Genomic DNA, 19,345 nt, shown 5'->3' with positions numbered 1-19,345 from the left:
GTGGATAATTTGAAAAGTAATAATTAGAGTGGAGAGAAAGATATTCACTAAATTGTGCCCGTGCTACTGAAAATCACAGTGGAAGTTACTTGCATTTCTCTGGTTGCTGATCATAAGCATGTTGAAAAAAGCCACCTAAATGCAAATCAACAATGCTGTTACTATAAAGCAAAATAATAATGCAGGTATAATAGGCAGTTGGGAGCGCATACTTTGAGAACATTAGAGTTTACACAAATTCCACTAAGCCATCTTCATAAATACTCAGCACACGCACAGTTAGGTACTTGCAAGCCCAAGCATGGCACCCTCAGTGCTGCTGAGTCGCTAGCTCCACAGGAGACCTATTCAAGTTTCAGGGCTGCTTTTGGTTCTAATGTCCTGCAAAATGCTCAGTTATGTCATTCTTTAACCCAAGCTCATTTTACAGAATATGTGCACTTTTATCCCAAAAACCAAGTCTCCATTCAATTTTACTCAGTAAAATAATACCACAAAAGAGAAAATGTTATTCTTTTATTTATGTTAAATAAAAACATGAGAAAATCCTTTTTTAAAAAGGGTCAGAATATTCCTTATGTCTCCAAACCGAGTCCATGGATGCAAAGAAATGTTGAGTGCTTTCTTCCCCCGAAGGGTCACAACACACTTTCATGTCATAATAACCTAGAGAGACAACATCGGTGCATGGCCTTCAGCTGCCACCTCAGGAGAGTCACATGCAATATTTGGGCAAGCAGGGAACAGAACAGACAAAAGTATATTCTGGAAACACTTCCCCTCTGGCAATGAACCTCAGTATCAAATATTTTCACCTTTTTTTGCACGATCCTGCTAAAAGCCATACATACCACTGCACTTCAGTGGTACAATTTTTCATAATTCTGGAATTATATTAATTGGCAGTACAGTTTAAGTAGCTGATGTGGCTGTATTTTATAAATTTTAAAATTACATATAAGAACTAACACTACTGCAAATTTTGCCAGTAGAAATGTGACCCCAAGGAACTACCATTTCCAAAACATTATGAGCACACATTTACAATGTACCCGTGAGGTTCTGAATTAACTTGTCATTTCTGATCTACACTAAAAACTATGCTTGAATCTCTGAAAACAAATGCTAGATTCATGATTTCTATACCCTAAATCCATCACAAACCTTACAATCTGACTTAGCTTAATCAAAAATTATTCATCCATATAGGTCATGGTAGGTTCACAATTCTTCAACCTTAGCTCAGGTCGTAAAGAGTTTTCTATGATTGGAATCAATAATAAGAATTTCTCTGTTAGAGAAAGCAGACATTTTCACCTTTGGCAGAATGCCAAGATGATACTTTATTATAGAATTTATGAAGCTACAGTTTAGTAACTTGCAGATTTTATTAAAATGAATCAAAAAAGAATGAAAGAAAGAAAAGGATAACTTAATACAACCCCATACCCAAAACTTTCTAGGTTTTTGTAGTGCAAGAAATGCTGTTATCACTGAAGCACTTGAGAATCATCATGAAATCCTAGCAAAAAAAAGGTAATCACCTCAGAAGTGGTAATAAAAAAGAGAAACAACCAGAGAGGCACACAGATTGTTTTTTTTTTTTTTAAAGGATTTTTATACTATATTAAAAAACCACAAAATAAAAAAGGGATCAATCAACATATATCTTAGCAGTCCTTCTGCGAGTCTCTGTACCCAACAGCCAAACAGGCTGGCTGCCGCCTTTTTCTTCTCTGCTCAGCTTCAGCTTGCAGCTCGTGCTCTAGTTCTTAAAATCAAACTTGTTCCGCCAAATCCAAGACCCTGAATTTATCCAAATTGTAGAAACATGCTTTTACTACCCGTCCACCAAAATACCTCCCATTCAGATCAACGACAGCTAAAAGGCAAACAAGACAGTCAGTTAATACAGGAATCCTATGAGACATTACAAAAACATGTTTTAATTAGGACAAGATCACAAATTCAACTTTTTTATTCTTTATATTTAGCTGTATAACTTACCTTTAATTGCTGATTCAACCCTCTCAAATTCTAAAAATATTCGTACTGCTTCATCATCAGGGGCACCAGGAATCTGGGAAAGAAAGTACAATAGCTAGTTATCGTCTGAGATATCACTAAATGTGAGTTTTCTTCTCTAAATGATTTCTGTCAGAATAAGTATTCCAATTATCATCATATACGAACAGTAGTGGTCAAATACCAAGGAAATAAGTATAATTTGTCATCAGAATTTGTTGAACATCTGTTTACGATGGGCAGGGTGTTCGGTGCTGGGAACACACAGCTAAGCAGAGCAGTCCGGCCTTGTGGAGGCCCTGGGCCAGCTGGCACCCAAATAATTACGTGCTCAACAGCAGCGACATGATACAGAAAAGCAGCAGAAGCGAGAGCAGAAATTTAAGATAAAAAGATCTGTTTTCTAATTGTCTCTCATAATAGGTTAAATCCCTTTCTTGTGCTTCTAAGCCCTGCATAACACAGCCCCATTCCATCGGTGTAAGTACGTCTCCTGCTAATCCCCACCATGCCAACCACTTCGTTCTGCAGCCCTCCTCAGTCTCCCAGAAGCTGCGACCCTAATTGGAATATCCTTTCGTCCTATCAAGTCCTACCCATTCATTTCAAAACTCAGCGCCCATCTGATATTGTTCACAAAGCCTCTATTTGTTTTGTTGCTCTAACACTTTTCTCAACTCCTGTACTTAGTCACTACTACTGAGTCTAGCAATATTTTCTTTTACACGTGGATTGTTTTGTTGTTTCAACTGAACACAACATCCCAAATGCTCTCGATACAGTACTGGATATGTGGCAGGCACTAAGTGCACACTTGCCAAATGAATGGAACTTTCCAAAGGCATGTTCCAGTAACTAAACTATAATCGAAGTCTTTAATCACCAAATGAAACCTCAATCATAAAATGAAATTTTTATTTCTTCTCCAAATAAAATTTGAAGTCCTTCTTGTCTTTATGTTTAAAATTGTTATAACTAAGAGAAGTGTAACTAACCAACATCACCTTATATAGTGTGACAATGTTTCTTAGAGCACAGCATACCCTGTCTATTTATAGAAAATGTTTTCTAATCTGTCAATTATAATAGGTTACAAACATCAAAAGAAAACCCTCTTACTTCAAATATCACACATTTTCCAACTTTGCCATATTTTTCACACTCTTCCTTGGTTTCAACTTCCAAGTCTTCATCTACCTCTCCTGCACCAACCATGTTCTATAAACAAAAATAAATTCAAGTATCAAGTATAATTTACAAATACATGACATCGATGTGTGAATTTCATGGCTCCACCCCAAATGACAACAAAAATTTTCATCCCTGTAATACCCAAAAGTTGGTATTTCTTAAAATAAACAAAAGCATACATTAAGCTTCATAGAGTTACAAGAGCAATTATGCAAGTATCAAAATGCATACTTGTAAACTAAGCTTAATTTCTAACAATTTCAAATATTTTAAAGTAATGAATCACAGTAGTCTTAAATGTTATAGCTAGCAGAGAGACCTTAGTGAAAAGGGACTCTAAAATCAGTCTGATGTAGAGTCTATCCAAAAGTATCATTTGCAAAAGTATTATTTTCAGTTTTCTTTACCCGTCATGGTATCAGTGGGGTTGAAAGCATGCAGGGATAGGTTAAGGTGGAGTGACACACAAAAATCAAGGTAAGCAAACAGGGTTTCTTCCTTTTGCTTCTTACCCTTAGTAGGACCACTTTAGTAGGACACTTAAGTATTTCAGTTAATGGATTTGAATCTGACTTCTTGGATGCATCTGCAAGAAAACAAATCATCAGATGTGGATGCTTTAGAGTGCTGAGTCCGAGCTACAATGAATAATTTAATTTCATTAGCAACTCCCTTATGCCCCAGAGTCATATGCAAATCAGTCTCTGAGCAAAAAATGTAGCCTTTTCTGTGATGGAAGCATCGCTTTGCTTTGGTACAGGTTTTCACCATAATTTCTGGAACATTTTTGCTTTCCTGGTTATCACCTGAAAGCTTTGCTTAGTTCACCTCCTAAAAGGTTGACAGAGCACACCAATCACAAACTTTACAGGTGCAAGTCTTGGCTGAAGGTCACTAGCCCAATGCAACATGCAGTTCACTGGCCAGCCACTGGCTGACTAATTTCAGATCCTCCCACAAATCGGGGGGACTCTAGGCGGACTGGTTGCTTCCTAAAGATGTGTGCTGACAGGGCTGCCAGAAATGTTTTCTTCTTCTGTCAGGAAAGGGAGTTCAGCTAAGCTGACTCAAAGTGAACTCAATCCTGCTTAAAATGCTAAGACACGTTTGCGTCGTTCCGATATGTCCTCAGTACAGATCAGACTGTGATAATCAAATGAAAATAAAACACCAAGTTCAAATTATCTACCTCTAAGAACCCTTACAGGCTGGAAATACAGCAGCCATAACCATGGATATACTGTATAAGCCTGCGTCTTTCATGTTGTAAAAACATAACTACGATCATGTCAATTTAACACAGTTCTTTGCCTAGTAGAAGTAGGCGTGAAATTATTTTCTTGAATACTGTTCATCTTCTGCCAAAGTCTCTCATTGTCTTTTTCTCCTATGGGCCTTCCTGTCCCTACATCTGTTCTGAACAAATAAAGTGGAGCCACAGCACAGAACGGAGTGCATCACAATCAGGGAGTCTCTGATTCTGTTCAAGAGCGGGCCCCTGGGAAGACCCACCTTTCTCAATGGCCTCGCCCACAATGATCTTGCCTCCTCGCTTGCTCGTCTTCTCGACCGACAACGCCGTGCTCAGCCCCTGCTCGTGCTTCCCAAGACCCTGGCCTTCCCGAAAGCCGTACTTCTGCATGATTTTATGTGCTACTGTGCCACTGGGGGGAGGAAAAGAGGAAGATCCCTTACATCTGAAGTCATCAGCTATGGCATAACAGGACTTTATCAGCACAATCTCCTTCTGGGAAGCAGAGTGGAAATCCCACAAGCCTTTGATGAGGTCACATCTAATTAACAATGGGTCATTAGGTGGGCGCTGTGGGAATGTTAAGAATGAAGAAACACAAAAAGCTAATGCTGAAACCCTGGACACCCTGAGATTATCTTTAAGATAAGGGAAATATTAGTCTCCCTAATGAAATTTCCCCAGTACCCATTAGAAAACACTAGACTTGTGTATTTCAGCATCTGCGTCGTTATATAACTCATGACCACAGCTTATTTAAAAGTGTGCCTGTCAAAACTTAAGTATGGAGTTTCATAAAGAAGGTGATTGCATTTTTCTAAATAGTAGAGTATCCAATGACAGACTTTATAAATAGGGAGCTTTTAGAAATCCTCTATTTAATAGGTAGGAAAAGAAAGAAACTGAGGCCCAGATTGGCCGACTAGCTTAATGACGACCAGAAAAAAAGCAAGACATAGCATTTAATGGCAGAACGAAAGTGGAACCCACAACTCTTGATTCTCAGTCCCCTGTTCTATTTCTAACACCATGAGCCTTCAAACCGTACCCTCCGGATGGGCCTCACAGGTCTCAAAGGTGCCCCCCCAGCGACCACTGAGGGCTTGCACCACAAAACCCTGCTGATTCAACTAGCACTGCACTTACATTACTTCATGTATGCAAGGCCCTTAAAAAGTTCACTGGAACAAGCTATTCTAGGGCTACACAGCCTGAAAACTGCTCAACTGCAGCTCACTGCATCTTCCTTAGGCGTAAGTTAAAAGACTGAATCCCTGTTTAATAGGGGAGTCAGCAAAAAGTCAATTTTTATCATGAGCAGAAAAAAAAATGACAGCTTCATGTCTGGGTACCCCCTCGAGCATACACGCTAGGGCAGCTCAGCAAACCTTTGATGGAAACGTTGTTCCTGCCCTGCCCAATGCCGCAGCTGCTAGCCTTGTGCAGCCACGAGCATTTAGAGGAGACCAGCGTGGCGGAGGAAGTACATTTGAAGTTACAGTCATTTTAAATTAACTCAATAGCCACCTGTGGCTGGTAGCTACTACAGAGAACAGCCCAGGTTGGCAGATGGATACCACAGTCAGAAACTCAAAATCCTCTCCCAGTGCATGAACCCCAGCCACCTACTCCCAACTCTTAACTAGTCAGTGACCTTTCGAGGGCTCCAAGAATCAAAGCACAGGGAAACAGGCGAGGGCAGACTGTGTGATGACGAGGGCCCAGCATCTGTCACAGCCAGTATGCTTTTAAAGGCCACAGAACAAAGGCCACAGCGCAATGCTGCGTTATCTGATAGCCCTGCATAGCATGAAATCAACAGTAAACGACATGAAACATTGTCAAACAACATGCATGCCAACTCCAGTGTGGATTAAAAAAACAATTCCATAAGCCCCACCTGAAAGTCAACCTTAAAAGTGATGTTTACGTGTAGGCAGACAAATTTCTAATTATAGTTTGAAAGACTAAGAGTTTTTAGGCCAAAGGTAGAGAACCATGACCTAAAGCAAATGGCTGATTTTATCCAGAAAAAAAGATGTTGTTCACCCTTTGGGCCTAGTGTAAGTCCAGTCCATCTGAGCCATTTTACTTGCAAATATTATGAAAATAAGTGCAAGTAATTCTCAGAAACTACCACTACCTGGAGAGTATGTTCACCGTCTCAATCATTCCAAACTTACATTAGAAGGCTTTACGTTTTGCACAACACACACAGCACTGTGCTGGAACACCTTCCATGTGGTGCCCTCCCCATCCCCCAGCACGGACAATCAGGAAGGACGCTGTGACTGAACACACTGAGCCCCTCCCCACAAGCCCAAGAACACCCTCATTTTCCAACCAGCCACATCTACGGGAAGGGCAGCCACCACGTCCGTCACCCTTAGTCTTGCCCTTCTGACACCTGCTGAGAGGACAGCACCAGGCCCATTACCCCATGTTGGCAAGGAAGGAGTTGCCAGGTCCCGTCGGAGATCTGGGTCTGTCCTGTTCCTCGTACACCGGGGGAGGAATAGCAGCTTTGGAAGACTGGGAGCGAGGTCGTGAATCCTCTTCATAAGGAAATTCTCGGGGTACTGTTGGATGAAAACAAAACAGTTTTACCAAAATATAAAAGAATTCTGAACTGCACTCATATACATCAGTTGTCTTGAACTAATTTAACTGACATTTTTGGTTTACCACAAGGAGTGAGAAAACCAATTTGATAGCCTCTACGTGACTTTTTTAAATCACAGAGGTAGAACACTATTTTTCCGATTCTAGCTTGTTCCAGCTGTTTCTATCTCCTCCAATGTCCTTTTTACATCGTACTGAAATGTTACCCACTAGAAGTGTTCTTAAATGACAATTTTTGCCTGAATCCTTAAGATTTTTTTTATGTTCCAGGTAGATCTAATCGAACTCTCTCTTGATTCCCATAGCATCTTGTGTACCTGTCTTAAGACTAATCCTACTAGATGACTAGCATGGCACAGAATAAAGAAAGGTCTTTGAGGTTATGGACTATATTATATACCAGAACAGTGATTTTCGATCCTAGCTACCCAGTAGAATCAATAAGGAAGCTTTAAAATGATCGATGTGTGAGCCTCACTCCCAGAGGGTATATGGTTTGTCAGGTGCTTTTTAATACCTGTTGCACTGTTTCTGTAACAAGTTACAACAGTTTAAAGGTTATTAAAAAGCACCTGGGATGATTACATTTTCTTGGGATACTTTAGGCATGGTCCAATCCAGGACAGGAAAATGACCTAGATGAGATATAAAAATTCAATCCCAACCCCAAAGTTCTAGAATAGCTCACTGGGAGAAAAAACAGTGGGTAAGCATGTTTCGGCAATGTATGTGAATGAACACAACCTGTGCACTGAAATGGAAACTAACGGCAGAAAACTCTAATCAAGGAAGGCACTGCCACCTTGTGGAAGGTCATGGATTTAACAGCCTCTAACCCCTGAAGACAAATATTGTAAACTGAGGAGCTACTATTTGTTTTAACCTAACTCCAAATATGAAATGCTGGCGAAGGCCAAAGAATTTTTCAAAAAGCATCTCACTGTATAAAAATCCAGGCCTCAAAGCCTGGTACAAAAAAATCCCAGAGTACAGGGTGGAAGGGAGCAGCGGCCTCTGGACCCACACTGGGCCCTTGGATTGGAGCCAGAGGACGGGCTTTGGGGCCATTTTCCTTTACACTCAGGAAACCTGGTTGATGGAAGCTAAGATTGCCCATGACTGGGTTAAAGATCTGTATCAGAATAAAAAAGGGGAAGAAACAGATACATACACTCTTTGTCTTTCTCTACAAGAGAAGTAGGTGGTGCGATGGCAGCTCCGCCCATACCTGCAAAAACAAATTCCACTGGTTAGAGACATTGCAGACATCAGACTCCCAAGGACTGTGACAGATGCCATTTTTGTCACACCCTCCCCCACCCTCCCGTCAGAGAAGGAAAGAAATAAAAGACCTGCTACTTCATCTCTCCTGCTAACATCTAAAGAATTTAGTATCTGAATCTAGGATTGAAAATGCAGAAACCTGACAAAACCCAGAAAACAAAGTTATGTTTTTCATAGCAGGCATTCAAGAGCCCCGGAATGTAGTTAATAAATGCATTTTAAGGCTAAAGAACACAACCCAGAGAACCAGCAGTTACTTAAAAAACAGTAACGTAAGTATTTACTGACACATTACCCACCAGGCTCTTTCATACACGTTATCTCAGTCAGGCTTAGCAAAGCTCTGCAGTTGGTACTACTGTTTCCATTGCTCAGAGGAGAGAATGATCCCAGGCGAGTTAATGGGCAGAGAGAATAAAACGTGGCTCCCTGTGCTGCCCACACGATAGCACACTCATTTCCAGGATGCAAACCCCTGGAACTAACACCTGTTTGGAACTGTGGGTCTTCTGGCTCCTACAGAATTGATTTTGGGTTGTCACCACTCCCACTCACGTAGATACAAACAAACCAAAATGACTCCATTTGTTACCCGACAACCAGGGGGAGAACATGAATGCAGAGCCTAAGGAATTTTTCATTAGGAATAAACCCTCATGTATGTATTATAACTTAATCACCAACAAGACAGTCCAAAAAATAATAAAATGTACACAACAACAACAACAAAAAAAACTGATTCAAAATCATTGCTACACCAGCATGAAATGTTTCACAAAAGGAATCCCTTGAAAGGCGCTACACATGTATCATGATTAACAGGCCTGGACTGGACAAAACACTTAAGGAGAAACAGGAATAAAACTTTCTTACATTTCTTTTGAAATAGCTCCCGTTATCATTTTTTAATCTTGTCACTAAGACCAAAGTGATTATTGATTGATTCTGAAAAGATTAGCTCTAATGAGTTTAGTATAAAAAATTCAGGGTGATTACTGAAAATTTGCTACTAGTCAGGTTAAAATATAAACAGCTGTTTGTTAACAGCAGTACACATAGTGGATATAATGCCATTATTTCCCTAATATTCGATTGTATATCTCCTGCTAATGTTCAAGAAAATAAATGGCCTTCATATAGAAGGCACACTTCCTTACAAAAAAGGCAGTCCATTTGTAAGCTGAAATGATGAGACCAACAAATACTCAACCTATATATTGGATTCTGAAACAATAAAAAGCAAGCATTTGTCGATTAATGAGGTAGTGGACATGCAATGTTTAAGATAATGCCTGACACACAGAGCACACGCAAATGTTAATTCTACTCCCCAGTAAACAATGCACGTACTAAGTGTTCTTTTTCTACTGAGGCAAACTGACATATAACACTAGTTTCAGGTGTATAAAATAATGATTCAGTATTCACATGTGCTGTGAAATGATCAGCACAGTAAGTCTAGTTGACATCTGTCACCACATATAATTACAAAAATTTTTTTCTTGTGATGAGGACTTTTAGGATCTACTCTCTTAGGTCATTAACTATAGTCACCATGCTGTACATTACAGCCCCAGGTTTACTTATTTTATAACTGGAAGTCTGTACCTTTTGACCTTCATCCATTTCTCCTACCCCCGACCCCCGGCCTTTGGCCACCACCAATCTGTTCTGTTTCCATGAGCTTGGTTTTTTTTTGTTCTTGCGTAGTAAGTATTCCATAAATACATTTCATTTATATCTGCACTGAAAGATTAAGAATTCTAAATTATTATAGACTCCTTTCCACCTCAACTAGTATTTTTAAATTTAAATTAAACCCTAAATCAGCCTTGGCTATTCACTTGGGAAGACCAGGCTTGGCAAACTGCTCGTCATAGGAGTCCATGTGTGTGGAAATATACTCCGGCCTCCTAACTTTATTCTTAGGTCTTACGCTAAGGATGGCCACAGAACAACGAGGTTTTTCAGGCAAATGAAGGTCTTGGATAAGATGAACGGTGGACCTGTATTTTCTAAAGCATTTCTTCCCTCTGTGCCTCAGATGTGTCACCCTTAAAAATGGGATAATCACAGAGCCCACTCTGAGTTGCTGTGTGGCATAAAGGAGATAATATACGAAAGTGCTTAGAACAGCATCTTGTGTCTAGTAGACAAGTAGAGGATTTAAAATTTTCACTTACATCTCAGTTTGTCAACCCAACTGGTCAACTAAATCAAGGAAATCCCAGCAAGCAAAATAATGACGAAGCTAAAATAAGGAGCCTTCTATCCTCTCAAGAATGAACACTACTTAACTACTAGTGATCACTAAAGACTTCGCTCTAACACACTGACAGTTGTAGAGCTGGAAGGGGCCTTACGAAGAAACTGGTTCAAATCCTGGTCTTCCTGCTCTCAGATGACACTGGAAAAAAAAACCCCACAACGTCCCAGGAAGCTAAGTGATTTCCTCAAATTCATGCATGTTAGTGGCAAATGTTCTGGAAACGAGTACCCTGACTCTCCGTTCAGGGCTTAACAGAACTGCAGCTTAACAGAAATTCTACATTAGGATACATTGGATACAAACAACAGGTCAGTGTGGCTGTGCTGCAAGTAAAGAAAAGTGTGTGCGTGCATTTCAAGGTGCGCTCAAAAGTATCCACTTGATACATGTAAGTGGTTGGGAAGCTCCAAGGAGAATATATGTGAAAACACAACGTAAATGAAAGGTGTATGCAAATGTGGATTGCTGGGATTCCAGAAAGGAAATTACCTCTATCAATGTCAAGTGCACTATTTATCAAATTGAATATGAAAACCAATAGTGGAATTGCACCATGTTTGACACAGTATTTATGTCCATGCCTTACTTCTTTTCCTCCTCTCTCGCTCATAATCTTCATCTTCATCGGAGTCTGGATCTGGTCGCCTTGAAAACCCACTAGCTTCATGTCTGTCCTTACGCCTCCTGTGATAATAAAGGGAGCAAATGTTGATCACAGATGAAGCAAGTTAGAGATGTGAACCCAAGGACATCACTGTGACTTTCTCTTGGCTAGAAAATATCCAGATCTTCCCTTTCACACTAAACTATTATAGGAGGGGAATGTGTGTAAACAATTGGTTGAAGACTAAAGCAGGAAAAGTGTGAGAAGTGAGAAAAATCCAGAAGATAAACGAACACAATAGGTATACGAGTATAAGTAGCAACAAAAGTTTCCTTGGTATTTATCTCTTTCAATTTTAAAGCATATCAACACAGGTAATAATTTAATAATTTTGACTCTCTAGAACATGTCTTCACTTCATGAAATGATTCAATAAATAATAAGAATACATTAATATTTTATAAACTAACAATACTCGACATTTTTAAAAGAAAAAATACAAACAAATCCTTGTTACCCATATTTTTAAAAAACAAATAGTGCTCGCTTCGGCAGCACATATACTAAAAAAAAAAATAAAAGATGCATTATAAGTTTAAAAAATTCCATCTGGCTCAAAAATCATTAAAGAATAATTAAAAAAAAATTTTAAATAATTTATGATTCTAGTAGAGTCAGAGCATAGGGGAAAAATCTACTATTCTACATTAGAATTCTAAGTTACTTTCCTAACAACTCACCCAAAATGTATACTTTACATTTTCTGTGTCTATACATGAAATTTGCGCTAGAGTTTGTTTTCTAGAAATACAACAGCTACAAATTCTTAAAAACAATTTGATGACTGTTCAGATCAACCGTGAAAACGTGAGACTTACAGATGGCACTGAAGTTCATTCATTAGCATTCTAATAAGTATTTCAAACATAAATACCCCCAAATCCAAATGAAGCCTTACTTTTCTCTCTCTTCTATTTCCTTTTGTCTTTCCAGCTCCCGCTGTCTCTGTCGTTCTTCTCTTTGGCGCTTCACTACTTTCTCATAATCATTAGGAAACATAGGATCATATTCATCAGCTAAGGGAATCAAGACTTCTCCCGCAGAAAATCCACTGGGTACAGGATCCTGAGGAAGGTGAAAATGCCAAAGTAAGTGACATCCTCATGTCTTCAAATTTCATTCAGAGAATTAAGGTCAAAGAATCTAAGGGTTGGAAGGAGCCTTGATGACCATCTCTCTGCCTCCTTTGTTTTATAGACGAGGAAACAATATCTAAAGAGGTTTAGTGACTAGAAATGGCCACACACCCTCGCTAGGTGACAGCAGAACCATGACAAAGAACTCAGTTCAGTATTAATTCCATAAATACCCTATGGCATTTTCCTGAAATTCCTAAACAAGCTGTTAGCCACCTAAAATTTTAAGTGATACATTTGATATTTATAGTAAAAAACAAATACCTCTGGTGTTTAATGTATCAGTGAAAACTTCAAAAAACAAACAACCCACAAATAACACAATCACTCTTGTGGGCATTTAATAGAAAAACTTTAGATTCTGACTACATGCAGAGACATGTAATATTAAGACTTAAAAACACAAACACCATCCTCGTGGGCTTTTTGAAATCCTCTGGAATACACCCCTCTTCCCAGGTAGGCTGCCTCTCACGTGCTGAGTCTGGCACACGTGGATATAATTCCCTTCACACCGTCATTCATTTTTTTAAGGTCTACCAAGATCAGGTTCAGATGATACCATTTTGCATCTCTCTTCTATACATTTAGAAACTGGGGCTACTCTTCGAGAGGAAAGAGGCAGTCGTAACAAAGAAACCAGAAAAACAAAAGGCAACACAGAGTACAAGCAACTAGCAGACACGGGCTGGAAACGGGGTGTTCCCCTAGGTTGATGGTCGTGACCTCTACATGGATCTGGGAAGCCCTGATCTACCACATGGTGCAGCTTTCCCCAAGCGTCCATACTTTCTTCCTCCACATTTTCTCAGCGTAACTCTTCCTTATTATCTGTACAGATAAGAGGCCTTGGCTGCTGGCTGGTCTCCACAGGCGTCTTTAGACACGCAGAGGTTAGGACTGGTGTCCTTGGGTGCCCACTCTGCAGCTCCTTCAGGAGGTACACTGTCCACACTAGCAAAGGCAGGAAGGTTGTTTGGAAAATGTGTTTTGTATCCGAACCCCAAACTGATGTGATAAGGAGAGTGCATGTTCAACATCCACAGATCTAAACCCAACAATTGCTATATTACACTGTTCCGTCTGATATTTTGCATGGTGAAACAAACACTTCATCGTTTCCTTATAACTAAAAATCAGGAAACACTAGGATTCGATGAATAAAAGAAATTAGAAAAATAACTGTAATCACCTCCCTGGCCCCGTCACTGGCAAATTTATACAAATCTATTTAACACACCCAAAGGGTAGTTATGAACTTGTACTCGTATAAAAGACATTTTAAAAATGCAAAGGCACATGAACAAGATTGCCTTTTAGTTATTATTAAGACAGGAGAGGGACTAATAACCAGTCATTCAATTTATATAATACTATTATCACAAAGTTTCTGAGAGAACAAATTGTCAATACAAGAGTTAATTCTTTGTCATTTCAAAATTTGAAAGTAAACAACTTTTACTGCATAAGCCCTGCTAAGTTTAACAATGAGCCATCCTTCTCTAAATGCTATAAAAAATAAAACAGTTAGTTCGATTAAAAAAATTTTTAAAAAAATACCTCGATACTGGGGAAGGTGGGTAAAACTAAATAGTCATATATTTATATGTAGGTGAGATTGTATACTGACACAACTGCTGGAAACAAGGTGGCACTAAAACAAACTGGCCTCAGGAAATCTATTCTAAGAAAATAACTACATGCATACAGAGTTCTCTGTAGAGATGTATGTTCGAGTGCTATTTATAATGCCGACACAAAAGCAGATCTAGATGGTTCCACGCTTAGGGGGTGCTTGTGTAAATTATGATGCATTCATTTGATGGGAACATTTTACAATTAAAAATTGATTATGACAATAATGTTGTAAAGATTTTGTAGGGTATCCGATGGATACTTGTCTCATTAGGGAGACCACCTCAGGGATGATGTAGATGCCTGATCCCTGCACTGTGCACCTGAAGCTGAACAATAATCAATGTCAACTACAATTTGATATGTACATATAGTTACAAGAAGCGGAGTACAGCATTAGGAATAGAGACAGCGGAAATATAATGGCTGATGTCAAGAGGGATAGTGGATGGGGGGAGTGGGGTTATCAGTGTGTGAGGGATATAAATGATAAAAGTCTATTAAAAAAATTGATTATGAAAACTATAGAACAAGAAGGACCACGCTTATTAAATCTTGGGGCAGCAATATTACAGGTTCTGGAGTCAATACACAGTAAAGGAAGACAATGAACCAGTTTTTGAGTCAATGTAGTGAGAAAAAGTAGACAACTTATGGGGAAAAAATATGAAATGGCTAAGAATCCCCCCCCAAAACCCCTCCGCTGAGGGTGCCTGTCCCTCCTGACAGAGCATCACACAGGAGGAGTATCAGCTCCTCCAGCCAAGAAATTCTATCACGAGCTTCAGCTGTGCTCTGTCTGTCTTAGGATGGATGCGGTGGGGGAGCACGCAGATTCCAACGCACGACAGTGGAAAGACCGCAAAGGCCTACTGAAGAGACTGTGATCAGAATGACACGCATGACGTAAGACACACAGAGGGCAGGAAAGCCTTCGGGGTCAGGGGGGGCTCACCTTGAGGCCGGCTGCTGCGTGTGGCGGGGTGTCCACAATCTGCCGGTCGTCTGAAGAGCCACCTCGCTTTAGGTCGATTACTGGGGCAAGAACTGTACTCTGTTTTGTCCTCTGGCTCTAAAATCATTGACATACAAGAAAGCTGTACTAAAGCTTGAAATTAAAATTCATACTATTTGTAACAAAGTTTCTTTTTTTCGGTCTCTTATAACAAACCTTTCAGATATGTGAAAACCCTAATCTTAAAACAAACTTTTAATTCAATTATTACTACAACCACATACTAGTTTCATTAGCCTTTTTTTTTACAATACAAATTTCCTCCATTTTGTGACAGATTTATGGTAAACTTGGTCACTTTTATTTAAATTTCCATGTGAAATTAGCTCTGCCCTGGCTCTTCCCTTTGACCAGGAGGGTAAGTCTGTAACAGCACACTGCATGTGGACTAGTGTGGATCTTTCACAAGGAATGGGTGTTTTTATATCCTGTGCAAAAGATACTTGTGGACTAGAGTCCCCCACACCCCCTCAGTAGAATATAAAATCCCACTCAACCTCTTTTACTATGAACCTACAGAAAAAAAGTTTTTTGAAGGTAACAATGATCATATACCATCAACCACTGTTAACATTTTACCATATTTACTTTACCCTACACCTATATTTAATGCTGAACCATTTGAAATAAAGTTGAAGACACCAGAACACTTTATCCTTCACCTCCTAAAATTATGGACATTATCTTACAACCACAAAATACTATTACCACACCTAATAAAATCAAATAACTCCCTGTATCACTGCCTATGCAATTCATGTTCAGATTTTTCAAGCTGTCCCCAAAATATCTTTTAAATAGCCGATTTTACTTTGAACCAGGATTCTACCAAAGTTCTGCAATACATTTGGTTTCTTTAAGTCTCTTGATTTACAAGGTCCCTTTCCCTGCTGTCATCGCCGTCACCATCATCATCATCACCACCAGTATCATCACCTTTGTCTCCTTCCCTTTTTTCTCTGACACTGTCTTATAAAATGCTGCACATTCTAGATCTGCCTCCTTACTTCCTGGTGGTTTCGTTTCTTATTCCTCTATGCCCTGCAATTCTTGAAAAGTGAGTTAAATCCTGATTATATTAGTGCTTTGGAAGGGGTGGGGGTCCACGGCTAGAATACAGCGTCGGCGAGGTGGTGTGCTTCACCCTGCATCACCCCAGCAGGCACACAGGTCGGGGTGTCTGCCAGTAATGCCAAGCGTGACCAGGTGGGTACAGTGGTGACCACTTGATCTTCTATACATACCTAGTTTGCCCCACTTTGCAATTTAAAGTGTTAACATTTTCATTGTTATCGCTGCAAAAGGCTCAAAATAAGTCACCGTCCCTCTTGAATTTAACAGTATTTATTATTATTAAACTTATTAATATTAAATATTATTATTATTTTAAACACATTTAATCCAATCATTAGATATACAATTCACAAGGTGTATACCAAAGTTTAAAGGATAATGGAGGGAATTATCAAAATCGTGTATTTTTCTATTCAGTATATGTATTTTAAATCAGATACAGATGAAACCACAGCTCCATCTTTTAATTGTAGGCAATGGTTTCTCTACCAAATACCTTTACAGATTTGTGTAGGCCAACCTGGTACTGAGTAATTAATTAGTAAATTAAACAGCCTTAGAGGCTCAATGAAACATATCTTCATTTCCCTTCAAGAAAAACACATTAAATTCATATATAATAGCAATCTCAAAAAATGTTAGAAAGTTGGCAGAAATTATTTCACAATTAACTTTTTACTTTGACCAGTTAAAAAAAGCTATTTGAAATCTCAACAGATTTCCTAGTAGCTGAAATTAATATATTTGGAGAAGTGAGAAGATAATAAATAAGCATAAACAGACTGAAGCAGGTACTGGAGAGGATGTCTACGAGCCAAGGTTTCATATAAAAACCTAATTCCTTGCTTATCAGCATCCAACTCATTACTTTTCATGTGAATAAAATAATGGTACAGAAAACCAGTACATGATTCATAAGTTTTATTGGACTTTTTAACATATTTTTTGAAAGGATCTATTTTCTCAATTGTATTTTATATACACTGGGTTTTAACCTATAGTTTATAATTAGGCAACAGCTGGATAGAGAAAGTGATCCTGAAGTACACTGGACAGAAATAAACAAATTATTTATGATTTTAAAAAATGGGCAAGTAATCCATAAAGCTGAGAATTTAAAAACTGGTGATAAAGAATTGTCCCAAACAGCTTTTAATCTGTGTATCTCTAGAATACTTTGACTTCTGCCTTTTTTAAAAAAATTATTTCATTTGTAGACTTCTACCCATTTTTTTCTGTTTTAATTTTATTGGGGAATATTGGGGGACAGTGTGTTTCTCCAGGGCCCATCAGCTCCAAGTCGTTGTCCTTCAATCTAGTTGTGGAGGGCGCACGCAGCTCAGCTCCAAGGCCAGTCGCCATTTTCAATCTTTAGTTTGGGGGCGCAGCCCACCATCCCATGAGGGAATTGAACCGGCAACGCTGTTGAGAGCTTGCGCTCGAACCAACTGAGCCATCCGGCCACCCCGACTTCTGATTTTCTATTTTGTTTTGTTATCTTCCACTGAACTAAACTGCCCACTAATTATGTGTACCTAACATTTAATTGAGTTTATGTTATTAAACATAAGAATTGCTCCTTGGAGCCAGTCATTTTATAAAAGTGAAGATTAGGCCTTTAACAATAAAATACATTAAAAAAAAAGGAATAAAATACATGAAATAGTATTGACATTGGAATATAAAACTGTATTTATAAACCTTATGTGCAAATCAAGTTACATGAAACTCACAAGAATTTAAAAAAATTAAACAAATTTTTAAATGTTAAAAGGAAAAACAAGAAGTTTTGCTAATAATCTTCCTTTCATGGGGGGATGAAAGCTTGTTTTTAAAAAGGACAAAATTCTCTTTAAAAAGAAAACCTGGCATAAAAAATTTTCAACTTAGTAATGATGAATATGAAAAAGACAAAACCTCTGATCAACAGAACTGACAAAACTAATTTAAATTTTAGGACAGTATTGGTATCCTATACCTAAAACTCATTTATAATATTGACTCATCCAAAGGTAAGGACGTCAATGTAAGTATCTACTGATGATGTAGTAAAGAGAAAGGAAAATAATTCCAACTTAAAAAACCATTTATTATGGAAAATGTCAAACATAAAATTACAGAGAACAGATGAAAGAATTCTTAAGTCTCTATCCCTCGGCTTCTCTACCACCTCGTGGCCAGACCTGTTTCATGCATATCCCTATGTCCCCTGCCCCAGACTGGATTATTTGAAAGGAAACCCCAGAGATCACATCATTTTATCAGTCAATACTTCCCTCTGTATCTCTAAAGCAGTTTTTTCCAACTTCTTTTTCATTATAGCCTCCCTCCTCCACTAACCTTTTAATACATTTTTCTCCATCCATGAAACTTTAATACCACAAGATACACTACACCGGGGTGCCAAAAAAAATGTGTGCACGTGACTTTTATTCATCTATTGTTATCGGTGTACGAGTATATTGAGTATTACAATTTTCATAGTGTTTTCCTTGCTTAAAATGTGTATACATTTTTTTGGCACCCTCTGTATATCTGTTTATGTTTTTATGCGTATTTGTGCATTATACATAAAAAGAGCAAGATGTTTTTCACCCTTTCGGCCCAATATTCACCCCTTTGGGAGGATACAGCCTCCACTGGGGACACATGCTCTAAAACATAAGGGCCCTTAAAACAGGAAGTGCACCACACTGCCATTCTCATTCCTGCGAGTATTCAGCAGTGACATTTTACTATCAAATATCCAGTGGACAACTGTATTTTTAATGTTTTACATGTTGTATGATTTCCAGGATGATGCCAATGCCCGACCTGTCTACAACAGGGACAAAAACGATGCCCCGTGACTACGTACGTCTGACGGTCACAACCAAGCACGCACGTTATTAGAGTTTAGTAATTACTGCACAGCTTCCCACCTACAACAGCAGGAATGCTCCCCAAAGTGCAGACTCCCGGGGCCCCAGCCCAGAGCCAGAATTCACCAGCACATCAGGAATATGGCTACGGAAGCACCATTTTAACCAGATCTTCAGTCAATCTTACACGTACTGAAGTTTGAAAACCTGGATCACTGCTGGAAACTGAGAGCGCTGCCTGTCTTCATTGGAATCCCGGAAATAGTTCTATGCCCAGGAGTCAGGAGAAGAAAATGACCTTAAGCTCCTCACTCCTC

General features: G+C 39.0%; 1 protein-coding gene across 2 annotated transcripts in view; it reads right to left on the bottom strand.

Moving 5' to 3' along the window:
- Nucleotides 1-503: 503 nt before the first annotated feature.
- RBM17 (RNA binding motif protein 17) overlaps nt 504-19,345 on the bottom strand; it is a 90,261-nt gene continuing 71,419 nt past the window's right edge. For both annotated transcript variants that reach the window (XM_033100746.1, XM_033100745.1), the window contains exons 3-12: nt 15,034-15,150; nt 12,206-12,372; nt 11,230-11,327; nt 8,262-8,318; nt 6,906-7,047; nt 4,729-4,880; nt 3,729-3,802; nt 3,145-3,243; nt 2,008-2,080; nt 504-1,882 (exon numbers count right to left, since the gene is read on the bottom strand). In XM_033100746.1, the coding sequence (XP_032956637.1) occupies nt 1,779-1,882; nt 2,008-2,080; nt 3,145-3,243; nt 3,729-3,802; nt 4,729-4,880; nt 6,906-7,047; nt 8,262-8,318; nt 11,230-11,327; nt 12,206-12,372; nt 15,034-15,150 (1,083 nt within the window). In that variant the 3' untranslated portion in view covers nt 504-1,778. The remainder of the gene's footprint in view (nt 1,883-2,007; nt 2,081-3,144; nt 3,244-3,728; nt 3,803-4,728; nt 4,881-6,905; nt 7,048-8,261; nt 8,319-11,229; nt 11,328-12,205; nt 12,373-15,033; nt 15,151-19,345) is intronic.

Source organism: Rhinolophus ferrumequinum, assembly GCF_004115265.2.
Source record: "Rhinolophus ferrumequinum isolate MPI-CBG mRhiFer1 chromosome 5 unlocalized genomic scaffold, mRhiFer1_v1.p scaffold_110_arrow_ctg1, whole genome shotgun sequence".
In the NCBI taxonomy this organism is placed as follows: Eukaryota; Metazoa; Chordata; class Mammalia; order Chiroptera; family Rhinolophidae; genus Rhinolophus; species Rhinolophus ferrumequinum.
This window is presented reverse-complemented; position numbering and strand designations above follow the sequence as displayed.